Source organism: Aspergillus tanneri, assembly GCF_003426965.1.
Source record: "Aspergillus tanneri strain NIH1004 chromosome Unknown AapTan_4_pilon_pilon_pilon, whole genome shotgun sequence".
In the NCBI taxonomy this organism is placed as follows: Eukaryota; Fungi; Ascomycota; class Eurotiomycetes; order Eurotiales; family Aspergillaceae; genus Aspergillus; species Aspergillus tanneri.
In genome coordinates, this window is record NW_022984631.1 from 3,568,713 (window position 1) to 3,581,782 (window position 13,070).

Sequence of the window (13,070 nt, forward strand, 5' to 3'; positions counted from 1 at the left end):
GCTCTATTTCAAACAGAATGTGCGTGATTCACTACTTCTACTGCTGTATTCGTACTTACAATCGTATCCGAGCATTAGCAATCCACGGTTTTTAGATTGATAACGCAACGATGTACAACTCCACAATTGGATACGGGATGTCAGTTTAACGGAGAGGTGACCTCTTGCTTGGGCTTCCCATTTCATATCTTTCGAAACCGTACGCGGTGGAAGTAAGTAACGTATTCTTTTAAGTTGATTTATAAGATGGCCATACTGATCAGCCAAGAGGCTCTCGCTCTTTGTGTGAACTAACCTTTTGCACCAGTTGTCGATTTAACCCGTGAGTCGCGGTCTGTCAGGGTAAGAATACACCAACAATCCCCCTACTGAGCGTAGGTAATTTGATCAATCGTTCTAGGTTCAAGAGAAATTTTCGGAAGATCCATATCTTGCGAGAGAAATTGACTACAGCAATACGGAAGGAATGCAAAGTCTTAACTTGTCAACAACCGTTAAACACTTTGCGGGATTCAGTCACCCTGAGCAAGGATTAAATACTGCGCCGGTTCATGGAGGAGAGAGATACTTGCATAGAATGTATGTGGCAATTCCCTAATGGACAATCCCATTTGATACTAAGCATCACAGCGAGTGCCCCCTTTCAAACGAGCAATCAATGATGCCGGTGCTTGGAGTATTTTGAGCGCATACCATTGGTAAGATACTCGGGGGTTTGCTTATCTATGTCTGATTCAAGATACGACGGAATTCTTGGGGTGTCCGATTATCACACTCTTACAAAAATCTTGAGGGATGAATTGAGTTACGATTATTTTGTGATCAGTGATGCAGGCGCGACTGACAGATTATGCGATGCATTCTAATTGATATGGACGTCGTCACACTCCAGGCACTCCCCGCTGGTAGTGACGTCGAATTTGGGTGGAGGTTCATTGTGAGTGTTGCCTGGTGGCAACCAATCTAAATGGCAAGATATAATATGATTATAGTAACTTCCAAAAGATCCCCGAACTAGTCGATTCGGGGAAACTTAATATCAGGGCTGTTGACACCGCAGTCAAGAGAGTGCTGAAGGAAAAATTCGAGATGGCACTTTCCAAGAATCCGTGTACCGCTGCTCCTCAGTCTGAATGGCATAAGCTTGTCCATACCAAAGAGGTGGTAGACCTCGCCAGAGAGCTAGACAGGGAGTCTATTGTACTACTAGAGAATCATTACGGCATTCTACCGTTAAATAAGGACACCAGCATCGACGTCATCGGACTGATGGCGCATGGATTTATGAACGTGAGCTCTCCCTACCAAAATCCTATCGAGATACATGACTCTTCTCACGGTGACTACTCCGTTTATGAAAGCCAACACCGTGGCGTCATACCTTTGGACGGTATCAAGGCAGTCGTGGGCGATAAAGCTAAAGTCCACTATGCAAAAAGCTGTGAATGATGGAGCAACGACGGCTTCGAAGAGGAAGCCATTTCTGCTGCAGAAAATTCCGATGTAGCCGTTGTGCTCGTGGGAACCTGGTCTCGAGATCAGAAAGAGCTCTGGGAAGGTCTTGCAACGTACGAGCCCCATTACTTCCCCCTATCCACATAAAGAATATGTCAGAAAATCAGATGTATTATCTTATCTAAGGTCGGTACCCAATTTTGTGCAGTGGAATTTTATTGATATACTCTCCGTCCGAACTAACAAATTCACTAACACTGGCGAATGACGTGAATGACAACTCAATCATTGGAGCCCAAGGTCCCTTGTGGAAGTCATCGCAGAAACAGGGATCCCAACCATGTTTGTCCTCTCCATGGGCAAGCCCATTACAGACGTATGGCTCTCAGAGACGAGCTCCACCCTCATCCAACAATTCTATCCTTCCGAACAAGGCGGACACGCCCTCGCTGACGTCCGCTCTGGTGATTACCATCCCTCCGGAAAACTCTTCGTCAGCTTCCCTCGGTACGTCGGTGACCTGCCCATCTACTATGACTACTTGGATTCGAGCCATGACTCCGGCACCAAGTACGACAACCGACACTTGTATTTGGCCACCAGTATGTCCTTGGGAGTCCCATACCATGGTACCCGTTCGGGTACGGGAAGAGTTACCCGAAGTTCAAGTACGGGCTTGTCAGCGTATACAAGACGAAGGTCACAGCGCCGGACACCGCCACGGTCAGTGTGGAAATCACTCATGTCACCGCATCAAGAGAGCACCGAGGTAGCCTAGGTGTATATTGTCGTTGAGGTTGCGTCGGTGGTTGTGCCGAATCAACTTCTGAAGGGGCTTGAAAACGTGGTTATCCTGGTGGCACGGCCAATATTGTGGAAATCCCCATCAAAGCCGAGGACTTGGGGTTGTAGAATACAGCCATGAAGTATGTGGTGGAACCGGCGCTTTTAATGTCTTGTAGCTTCCTGGATATTCGAGGCAATGCAACCTTTTCTGTGCAGTGACTTTGCTTTGTGGTAGACGACATGGAACGGGGGTTTTGGAGGGTGTGAATGTCGAGTATATAGGCTCTGTCAATATAAGATATTTTTTTGTCTGCATCTTCTGTGGTTTGCGTAGCTCTGCACTGCTGTAAAGCATTCCTGAATCAAGTGCACATTTTGGATATCCAAGGTAAAAGTTATTCGTACAAGAGGGCGAGAATAGTCATGTCACCGAAAAAGAAAACTCATTAATGTTTCTAACTGGCTATTAAGAATTAAGCTTTTTGGGGCTTTTCACCATATATAGTTCCGTTCATCTCCTACCCAACCTCCATTTTGACAGCTTCTTATTGAAAAACCGCTCCGGCCATACAAATTGGACACAAAGTTAGCTATACGGTCTGTCAATCTACGTGGCAGACACGTCAGCCTTAACATCAGGTTCGTCGTTCAAATTCGCTTCATTTTCGGTTTCGCCGGACGGTCTGCGCTCATTCCCGCGGACATCAGTAGCTGAAGAAAGGGTTGCAGTATTCACGGCCGTATTGTCAGTGCTGGATCTACCCTCGGCTCGCCTGGTTTTGGCTCCTTCTTTGAGTTTCTCCCATCGCTCTCGGTAGCGTCCGAGGACACTTCTTAGCTTCTCGTTTTCGCGGCCGGCCTTTTCAAGGTCCTTCTCGCTTCGACGGACCAGGTCCTCAAGCTCCTTGATGCGTAAGTCCTGGTCAGATGTCGACGGTGCTGAGAGAGGCGCGATTGGCGAGGCAACTGTAGAAGAAGCCTGAGGTTGCTGTTCTGGGGATGGGATATTTTGATGGTGAATTGCTTTTAAGGATTGTTGCAAGGCCATGGATGATGATTGAGCGTTCACTTCCCACATATGCAATCGTTTGGACAGTGTATCGGACAAATGCCTCAGGGCTTGGTTTTCCATTTGAAGCTCTTCCATGCTCTTTGGCCCCTGTAAATTGCTAAGTTTGTCGTTGCCTCTGCCCGTCTTGCCTTTACTTCCCACGAAATTTTGGCGCAATTCCGGTGATGATGGTGTTTCCCGAGCATCTACAAAGTCCTCGTCGCCTTCCTCAAGACTGTTCCGTCGAGCTTCTTTCTCTGCCCTGGTTAAGATCCCAGCATATGAGATAGTGCCTCCTGTTGTGGGTACAACATAGAACGACTCGGCGGTATTACCAACTCCTCCTACTCCACCCCCGCCCCCGCCAGGTGTGTCTCGAATGGCTTGTAATGCTGCCCGCGAGAATAACTTGCTGACGTCCGGCTCTGCAGATTGATTTATGCGCTCAGAGGTAGCATGGTGTCGATTTAGTTTCGTCTCTGCAGTTGATTTACGGCTTTGCTCTGCCTGTGCAGACATATCTGAACCTAATGGAAGGCCCGCGAATGCCAATGGAGCCGACAGCTTAGAAATAAGGCCCCCAAACGTCGAATAAAACCGTTGGAAAGGTTCTTCTGTATCTGGGGTTCGATTCATACGGTGGGAGGCTTCACCAGGATCAGTGGGCACGAATTGCTGGGACGTGACATCGGTTGGGCTGGGTGTCGGGGGAACCCAGGGTTGCTTGGACGTAGATGTACGATACGAACGGTCTCTCGAACTGGATGGCTGTGCTCCCCGTAATCGAGCGTCACTCGTTTTGATTCTTGCGGGACCATCTGTCATCTTGGCCCCTGCCTGTTGAGAGGAAAGTGTTGGTGACACAGGGGAAGCGCGGCGTGGCTGCGACGGTATCCCTCGCGCCGACGCCAGGTTGCTTGCGATAGACGAAGTTTCTCTCGTAGGCAACCGAGTATTCCCTGCGAGCTTCGGGGGTTGTTGTTGAGCATCTGGAGCGGCAAGGGACACTTTCGGTCTACCGGATTCCGGGGTTGAGAGAGGGGTAGTCACTCCTGCTGAAGGAGGATTTTCATGTTGGAAACGAAGGATCTGAGCAAGTTTCTTGTGATGCTGTTCGAGTAGATGGAGGGTTCGTAGGGCCTATATGCATTAAGAACATGTATTTTGTTAATCAAAATTCACCGCTTATGTAGGTAATAAGCGATATGAGCGGATGTACTTCACGATTAGAACTATTTTGGGCAGCAGTTGCAAATTCGCCGGCTGCCAGGTCATGTTCCTCGCTGGCTGCCACGGGGTTCGACTTGCGAGTTTCAAGAACTGCATTCCGGGCATGGGTATGGGCCTTGGTGGAGGAGGTATGTCAGCCTGTGTATTGAATGTGGCATATAAGATCTAGGTGTGCGAGGCTGTGGACAATAACGTACCAGCGTCAGAGGAGCTGTTTCCATGGCTGAAGGTAAGTGTGGCCCTCTCTTCTAGAAAAATATTGCAGCAACAACAATTCGCCTCGTGGAGTGACTAACGGGGGTGGATGGAATGCAGACTTGGAGATTAGAACCTGCTCCGTTGAAGACCGAAAGTGACGACATTCGCCGAATTGAGACGATCACGGGCTGTTTCGATGTGACGGAAATATTGCCCATGCTTCTAGAGGTATAGTATGTATGGTATTGGAAATACGTCACTTGAACTGACTGTTTAGAAAATCCCCAATTCGACAGAAACACATGAAGGCTATCTAGTCTATCGGCACTTGTGCTCAATCAGCATCTAGCTGTCTGTTGTCCAAGCTCTTTGTTTCTAGTCTCAGTTCTCTGCTCGAAGCATTGCTAGTGGCTGGTTTACAGTCCAGATAACACCTTTCTATGGAGACACTGAACATCAGAATTATTTCGATTGTGTCTGTGTGCCAGTTCTGGGAAGGTGCGTACATAATACATACATACCATACCGACAGATATCCAACCGCGGTACAGAACAATACCACCGTAGCAGCTGTCTGCGGAGAACCAGACCGAACGACAGCTCAGCTTCATCTTATCTTACCCTCCCCCTATTATCCTCTTTCCCCCCTCCTCCCTCTTCCTCTTCGCATTCGTCGTGGTTCGTCCCGAGGAAGAAAAGCAAAACTATATTCTCGGTGACTTTGTGACACGCTGCAACCTCCCTGTGTCCGTGTTCGGTTCTCAGAGAGAAACAAGGCTAGATGCTACCATGACCGCAGCTATAGCTGTAGCCTCTTCGTTTTGGCGATTCGATTGAGTTTGAATAGTTACATTTGCTTCGTTTTCCTGTGCGATTCTGACCTCCTATCTTCATCTGCATCATCCTACCTTCCTCCATATGGATAACCCACCAATCCTCGACCCCCCGACGGCCCCCCAACCCGAGAAGCAAGGCCCAAACAAATTCAGCCGGTCCAAGACGAGCCCTATTGATTCGGAAACAATTGGTAGCTCCGGTCGTAGCAATGGGCGCTCGTCGATCGATTCTTCTTCCGACAGGCCCAAATCGCAAGCTGGAGAGACATCTGATTCCGCTAAGGCAGGTTCCAGCGGATTCTCAAAGCTACTCGCTTCCCGGAGGAAAAAGAAAAAGAAAGACGAACAAAAACAAATGGATGAGCTACCGACGCAATTTGAGATAGCGAAAGACGGTGATACCCAGGAGAATCGCCTAACCGCGTCGCGAGACGGAGCTTCATCTGTCAACGACAATCGAGATCCCCCTAAGGCAGAAGTAGTTCATCTTTTGACTAATGATTCTGAACCTGATCGGTAAGTGGAATTCTTATGCAAGCCTACGGACTGGGTCTTTTTTAAACGGTTTCTGACATCCGACTCCGATTCTCAAGAACCCCGCCCCCTCTCTTAAGTCACAACTCGCATAGCGGTTTCTATACAAACTCCTCGCCCCTAATACACACAACCTCGGTGGATACTGCAAACGATACGGATGGTGTTCAGGCTGATGTCGAGTCTGCTCGCAGTGGACCAAGTGCCACACACTCTATTTCAGAGTCTAACCCCGATACGGAATTTTCCATTCCGAATCCTCAACCTACATCAACATTGAATGTCCCAACAGATCACAATGGAAAGAAACGCGGTATTTCCCCGGGAAGACGATTTAGAAATGCCTTTAGCTCAAATCAGGATAAGAAGAAAGATCCAAACCGAGACCGGGCATCTTCCACAACGTCAGGAGAGAGCAAGAAGGGCACGATCCCCTTTAGTAGTCGAGGTAGAAAAAGCAGTGTATCTTCCAAGAAAGATCCCTCGGCCATCACCGAACCTCCTCCGCCTCTACCACCTCCAATTCGTACTGATCTTCAGGTAGAGAAATCTTCTGAGCGCTCAGATGCCGCCGACCCAAAAACACCTCCTCACACTGCTCTCGCTGCTCCGCAAACCACCGTCACACCCCCCTCTCCTCATGTTGAACAGCCGATTTTCTTTACTTCTCCGGATTCTTTGAAGTCAAAGGACTCAATGCAGTCAGAGATTGTTGTAAGTCCCTCGGGAAATATGATATCTCATCGACGTGTGCGGTCCGCCTCGTCAGCTAGCCACAAGCCCAGTAAACTGTCGAATTCTATATCTGCTCTGGGTCCAACCATTGAAGAAACAAAAGCCGCCTCGAGAGATCAGTCCACCGCTCAGCAAGGCGGCTTCTTTTCTTCCGTCTTCTCTGCAGCACAGAATGCAGCGTCGAGTCTCAGTAACAGCCTCAATTCACAATCGAAGCCCCGCAGCCTTCCACAGCCTGAACCTACGGAATCCCAAACTTCACTCCGCAAGGACGGAGATAACATCAAGGACTCAGACGGCAGCAACAAGTCGGACGATAGCAAACCCTCGGCCATTGATACGTTAGGTTCTGGAGACCTGGACTTTAGCCATTTGGATATCGCTATCCCCCCTGGTGGATCTGTCTCAACCCCTGACGGGGTTGTCATCACCAAGCCCGACATGCCCCCGGAGAAGCACAGAAGTAACACGGTCTACGAGCGCGATGATCAGGCTGCAAGATTGGAACACAGGCGTGCTTTGCGTGCTGTAACCATGGCGTATGAGAAGCCGTCGGATATATCAATTGTACCCCCTTCCGATGACAGTTTAGAGCTACAGTCAAGCGCGTCACTCTCGCGCGACCCTGGTGACCACACCCCTCCGAGCGGCAGTATACTCGAGGGAGAAACAAACACCCGACCATACCGAAGTGGGAGCGTTCGAAGTCGGTTGGCTCGACGGCGTCACCGAGGCTCGTCAGGGGCAACAACATCGACGGTTGGTGCGATTGGGGCTAGCTCACTAGCCCTCGGTGCTGTCGGTGCCAATTCTAGTATGCCACGACTTACTGGGTTTGCTGTTGCGAGCAAAAAGCGTAACAGGGATTTCCACCAGCTCTTCCGGAGCGTCCCCGAGGATGATTACCTAATCGAAGACTATAGTTGCGCGTTGCAGCGCGAAATTATTCTCGCAGGACGAATCTATATTTCGGAAGGACATATTTGCTTTTCTAGTAACATTCTAGGGTGGGTTACGACCCTGGTAATCAGCTTTGATGAGATCGTTGCAATCGAGAAAGAGTCGACTGCAATGGTATTCCCGAATGCGATTGCCATCCAGACTTTGCATGCGCGACACACCTTCCGAAGCCTGCTCAGCCGAGAATCTACCTATGACCTGATGGTTAATATCTGGAAGATTAACCACCCCACCCTGAAGAGTTCCGTTAATGGTACTAGAGTCACTGAGGGTACTGGAGACAAAACAGAGAAGGCTGGCGAGAGCGATGCTGAAAGCGATGATGAAGACGAGATCTATGATGAGGACGAAGAGGGCGATCTTGCGGATAGCTTCTTCGAACCCGGGGAAGGCAGCGTGAATGGGAGTGAGAGATCTATACCCATGAAGAGTCCAAGCCGACAGGCTTCCGGCCTCCTCAACGCCAACGGTGCGGTGTCCACAGCGGTGACTTCTAATGGTGAATCCAAGGGTGGAAAGTCTTTGTCAGGTGGAGATGGAGACGCAGACTTTCCAGGTTCTGCTACTCATCCGCCCACGGAGTATACTGACCCTTCGGGTCAGTACGATAAGGTGATTAAAGATGAGGTTATCCCCGCTCCCCTAGGGAAAGTCTACTCCTATGTCTTCGGGCCAGCGTCAGTCACCTTCATACCCAAATTCCTTGTTGATAATCAGAAGTCTGGAGACCTTCAGTTCGAAACTGAAAAAGGGGGCCTCACCAATGAAAGTAAAACCAGAAGCTATTCATATATTAAACCCCTCCCTGGGTCAATCGGGCCTAAACAAACCAAGTGCATCAGCACGGAGAGCTTGGATTTCTTCGAGCTGGATAAGGCGGTTCTTGTGACACTAAGCACTCAGACTCCTGATGTCCCTAGTGGTAACCTATTTTGCACCAAGACAAAATACCTATTTACGTGGGCTGCGAACAATCAAACGCGGTTTCTTATGACTTGCTCTATTGAGTGGTCGGGAAAGAGCTGGTTGAAGGGTAAGTGTTGCGGCATATCTAAGTTCCATACGCGGCGGTACTAATAAACTCTAGGTCCCATCGAGAAAGGTGCTATTGATGGCCAGACCACTTTTGGGAACGAACTTATCAACGCTCTTAAGGCTGCCGTTGCCCGTCGCACAACGGCTCGGCCGGGTGGCAAGGGTAAGGGACGACGTACGAAGACAGACATGGCCGCTGAAGAAGCGGCTGCAGCGGCTGTCAGAGCAGCCAACGATGCAAAGGCCCGAGAAGCGCAGTCTTGGGGGTTCTTGGAGCCCCTTCATCAGTTGTTCGGCCCCATATCTGACATACTCAAACCATTATGGAGCGGAAATATTGCCTTTTTGATTATTGCTACTTTGCTCCTTATGCTCTTCTTCCGAAGTCCGTCACGGCCACCTGTGATGTCACATGATATTGGTTGTCCCGGCTATACATTACCACAACGCCTGGCCGCTTACGAGGAGATGTGGCGAAGGGAAGAAAGTGAACTTTGGAGCTGGTTGGAGGACCGAGTAGGCATGGACGGCATGTCCTTTCCCACGGTCAACAAACCGGTTGAGTCGCAAATGCGCGAACAATCTCGGTGGCTCCCGGGTGATCGGCAGTTTATCGATAAGCTGAGTGAAAACAAAATGTCGGATCGAGAAATGGACTATGCTATACGTACAACCCGCGAGAGACTCGATACATTGGAAAGAATATTGACCAGACGCAAATCGCAATCAGCAGCAAAACAAGAGATGGAGCATACCGAACTATAATAAGTGTTGATTATTGCTCCAGAAAAGAAAAGAAAAAGTAAAGAAGAGAAGAAGAAAAAGAAGCAAAATGGGAAGCTCTATTCCCGAAGGGTTCATTAAAAAATATGACCATGAGTCACTATTCACTTGTTCCTTATCTCATATGTAAAGACTCTCTCATGTTGGCATTTGGGATTATATTGATGTTATCTAAATCCCGTCAAAGCCAATCAGTGATTGGTTCATTACTTACTGCTAAGCAGTCTCCTTTGTTGTTTTCTTTTGTGAATTTTATAAAATGTTCATGGTCTGTTCTGATTTGCTCTTTGGAGAGTAAATAAACATCATGTACATGAGTGCCAACTGCATGTCTTAACAGCTTTAATGTAACCATTGATTTCCTTTCTCTTGTTAATTTTAACTGTCCTCAAAAGATAGAATAGGTATACTTTAGGGATGCAGAAATTACCTATGTGTATATAGGTAACTTTGGGCCTGTTCTCTTGAGAATAAAATATTATTTTGGTACAGAAGAATCTCTCCACATCTTCTTATCTAGAACTTAGCCCAAGCATCTACAGACATATAATTCTGCATAATTACCTATAAACATATATACCTAGATTATATACTAGTACAGATAGATAGCAAAAGCTCAAAGAAGAAATGGTGGCGGCCTATACTCCGAACTGTAAGAATGGTAATAATATGTACCAGTAACTGGAGTGAGCCGGTCACATTGAAAAAGGGAAAAAAAGGAAGAGGTGGGGGACTGAATATTCCATCTCTAATCTGTACTTGCATGTCCCTGTTTGTCCTTTCTGTGGAAGTCGCTGGTATTTTCCTGTCCCTGGCTGACTGGTTCAATAGCAGAAGATGTCGTCGTTGATCTGGTATCGTCCGATTGACGGAGGGCTTGACCTAGCCATGATAAGCCCCCGCTCCATGAGTCGCTTAGACTTCGGAGTCGTGAGACCGATGTAGTATCATCTAGATGATGGGTCCGTCTGACACTTCCAGCATCGAGAACGGGAGTCGATTGGCCCGCTGTGCCGGGGACAGTAGCAAGGTCGCCTGTTGAATAGAGTCGGGCAGTTGCCAGGGCAAATCGAGGATCGTGAGCATCGGCAGAAGCACCAGGGTTACCGGTAGTGTCGTCGCTGGGAGCACTAGGGTTAGTATCCCTGTGCCGGAGAAATGCATCCAATACTGTTGTGCTCAATTGTTTGCTTCGGTCTCGTCGTCGTGGTCTGCGCTCCTTCGCCGGACTGGTCTCGTCGCGGCGAAGGGACTCCGCAACTACTGCACTGAAACCTGCCGATAGGGTGGGAAGGAGAGGCCCGGGAGAAAAGCGAGATGATATGGAGTTGCGCACTCGGCGCGATGGGGGAGTCTGTGGAGCGAGGTTATTTCGAGAGCTGGGCTGTTCCGGCCCGGATGAAGCGTCGACTTTAGAACGGTGGTCTTCGGCGCCTGGGACAGAAGGGAAGCGGAGAAGAACAGTGGAGTCTGACGGCTCCAGAGGAGTAGCTGGACAGGGCATCTGGGGTTCGGATCTGGGTGTTTCGATTGTTGACTCCTGAAAGTCCGCCCAGGGGTTTGTCAAGAGCGAGTCTGGATGGAACGGAGAGGGTCCGAGTAACGGTTTGGCGGATTCTGCAGTTAGTGAACCAACAGGTGACTGACTTTCATCAATATCGTCCATTCCATGACTGAGAAGCGAACCCGCCGGAGATCGAAGTTCATCATCATGGCCTTCTGGAATCTTTTGGCCAGCATCGTGTATTCTCATCTGCCGTGCAGGTGGCGACATGTCGACTCGGTCTCGATACCGCTCTCCTCCCAGTAGGCCGATAGCTTCCTCTTCATCATCGGTCGAGAAAGAGGATTCGTCGTCGGCACGGACTCGACCACTGGTGATGAAGTACACGCCCAGGAAAGTTAAGAGACAGCCGCCGACGAACTTTCTGGCTCGTTCGGCTGTAAATGATTCGAAATCCCGATATAGAACCGCACTGCCGATGATGACGGAAAGGGTGAAGAGCACAAACTGCGTGGGAATCACCTGGGTGGAATCGAACCGTTGCAGAGCTCTATTAATGTAGCGAATCTGCATGAGAGCGCTAAAACCGAGGACAAACACCAAGAGATAAGTGACTGGAAAAGTGATGACGTGCCACAAGGTGAATGATAAAAGTGAAGAAACCCCTTTTGTTGACAGTGCAGTATATCCGCCTAGATGATGAAAATGAGTAGTTGCTCAAATGAGGGCCATGGATTGGTTTAACTGATATAACATACCAAAGAGGGCAACTAACCCAACATCGATCAGGATAGTTCGCGGCCCATACTTGCTGCTCGCCGACATGAGAGCAACAATCAAGGCAGTGGAAATGCCTAGGTACAGCACAAACTCCCAGCGTGTGATCATCACCCAAATGTCATGAGGTCCAATCTTTTCTTCGGACGATTTGGCACTGAGAACGACCACCACAGCTCCGGCAATTGAAACTAGGACTCCCCAGAGGTCGCGCTTCCGAAACTTTTCCTTGAGCATACACGGGGCGATGACACAGTTAGAAATCAACGCGACAACACCTAGAGGGGAGACAATCGATGCCGGAGCAAATCCATAAGCCATGAAATTACCGATCTCTCCCAAACACATGAGTATAATCCCAACCCACCAGTATGGCGAACGAAGGTAGGATTTACGGCGCAGGTCTTTATCTCCAGGCCGCATGGTCATGTCCGACGAAAAGGACTCGCGCATTTGATCATGGGAGTCCCGTGCATTGTCCTCCACCTCATCATCCGTTCCAACATCAATATGAGGTTGATCATGGTACATGGAGTTGGGATTCGGCGATTCGTCGCGATAGCGATCGATTCGATTTACCCTGTTCCTCCCTCGTCCACGGTCAACTCCATCATGCTCCGATACGGTGCCATATAAGCCCGAAGTACCGCGACCTGAATTGGCGCGCTTCCAGCCCAACTCCTTCTGTTGTTTGTTACGTTCCAATTCCCTATCGATCCTGATGTGTGCATAGCGTTGAATATTGAGTGCGAGGGAGATCAGTACGTTTCCAGCTAACGCGGTTGCAATACCGATCAGAGAAGACCATTCATGTAGACTCCCCTTGCCATCGCCGCCGTCGTCAAATACGGGGTCGGGGGTCCACGTCGGATGAGGCTGAGATGAAAGCGACGCGAGAAAGTGTGACGAAGTCGGTGTTGGGGTAACAGACGCGACGAAAGCTGTGAGCAGGCCCGCTGCTAGAGGATCCTCTCGGAAGTAGTCCATGCGGAATTTGGACAGGGGGCGACACGCTTATTAGGGGAGAAAAGGTAGGTAAGGCGAGGTGAAGGGGAAATGGAGTTCCGACGACTCCGCAGCTCCGAAGAGGTCAACAACCGTTAAATATTACGTCGCCTCAGTTTTCCAGCTCAAATATACGAGTGGAATATTCTCTTCTGTTGTGACCACGGTCTTTGTAATAGTA

General features: G+C 49.1%; 5 protein-coding genes across 5 annotated transcripts; 3 read left to right on the forward strand and 2 right to left on the reverse strand.

The window, feature by feature from the left end:
• Positions 1-871: 871 nt before the first annotated feature.
• On the forward strand, positions 872-1,449 carry ATNIH1004_006353 (uncharacterized protein; the record flags this gene model as incomplete). The annotated part of the gene is made up of 2 exons (XM_033570988.1): positions 872-937; positions 1,006-1,449. 2 exons carry the CDS (start codon positions 872-874, stop codon positions 1,447-1,449), a joined length of 510 nt encoding a protein of 169 aa, XP_033427020.1.
• Positions 1,450-1,795: 346 nt separating this feature from the next.
• Positions 1,796-2,233, forward strand: ATNIH1004_006354 (uncharacterized protein; the record flags this gene model as incomplete). The annotated part of the gene is made up of 1 exon (XM_033570989.1): positions 1,796-2,233. One exon carries the CDS (start codon positions 1,796-1,798, stop codon positions 2,231-2,233), a length of 438 nt encoding a protein of 145 aa, XP_033427021.1.
• Positions 2,234-2,848: 615 nt separating this feature from the next.
• ATNIH1004_006355 (uncharacterized protein) lies at positions 2,849-4,743 on the reverse strand (the record flags this gene model as incomplete). Its single annotated transcript, XM_033570990.1, has 3 exons — positions 2,849-4,432; positions 4,512-4,637; positions 4,720-4,743. 3 exons carry the CDS (start codon positions 4,741-4,743, stop codon positions 2,849-2,851), a joined length of 1,734 nt encoding a protein of 577 aa, XP_033427022.1.
• Positions 4,744-5,638: 895 nt separating this feature from the next.
• GRAMD3 (GRAM and VASt domain-containing protein) lies at positions 5,639-9,585 on the forward strand (the record flags this gene model as incomplete). Its single annotated transcript, XM_033570991.1, has 3 exons — positions 5,639-6,072; positions 6,150-8,818; positions 8,873-9,585. 3 exons carry the CDS (start codon positions 5,639-5,641, stop codon positions 9,583-9,585), a joined length of 3,816 nt encoding a protein of 1,271 aa, XP_033427023.1.
• Positions 9,586-10,351: 766 nt separating this feature from the next.
• On the reverse strand, positions 10,352-12,871 carry ATNIH1004_006357 (DUF803 domain membrane protein; the record flags this gene model as incomplete). Its single annotated transcript, XM_033570992.1, has 2 exons — positions 10,352-11,799; positions 11,866-12,871. The coding sequence occupies 2 exons, from the start codon at positions 12,869-12,871 to the stop codon at positions 10,352-10,354; spliced, it is 2,454 nt and encodes an 817-aa protein (XP_033427024.1).
• Positions 12,872-13,070: the final 199 nt, after the last annotated feature.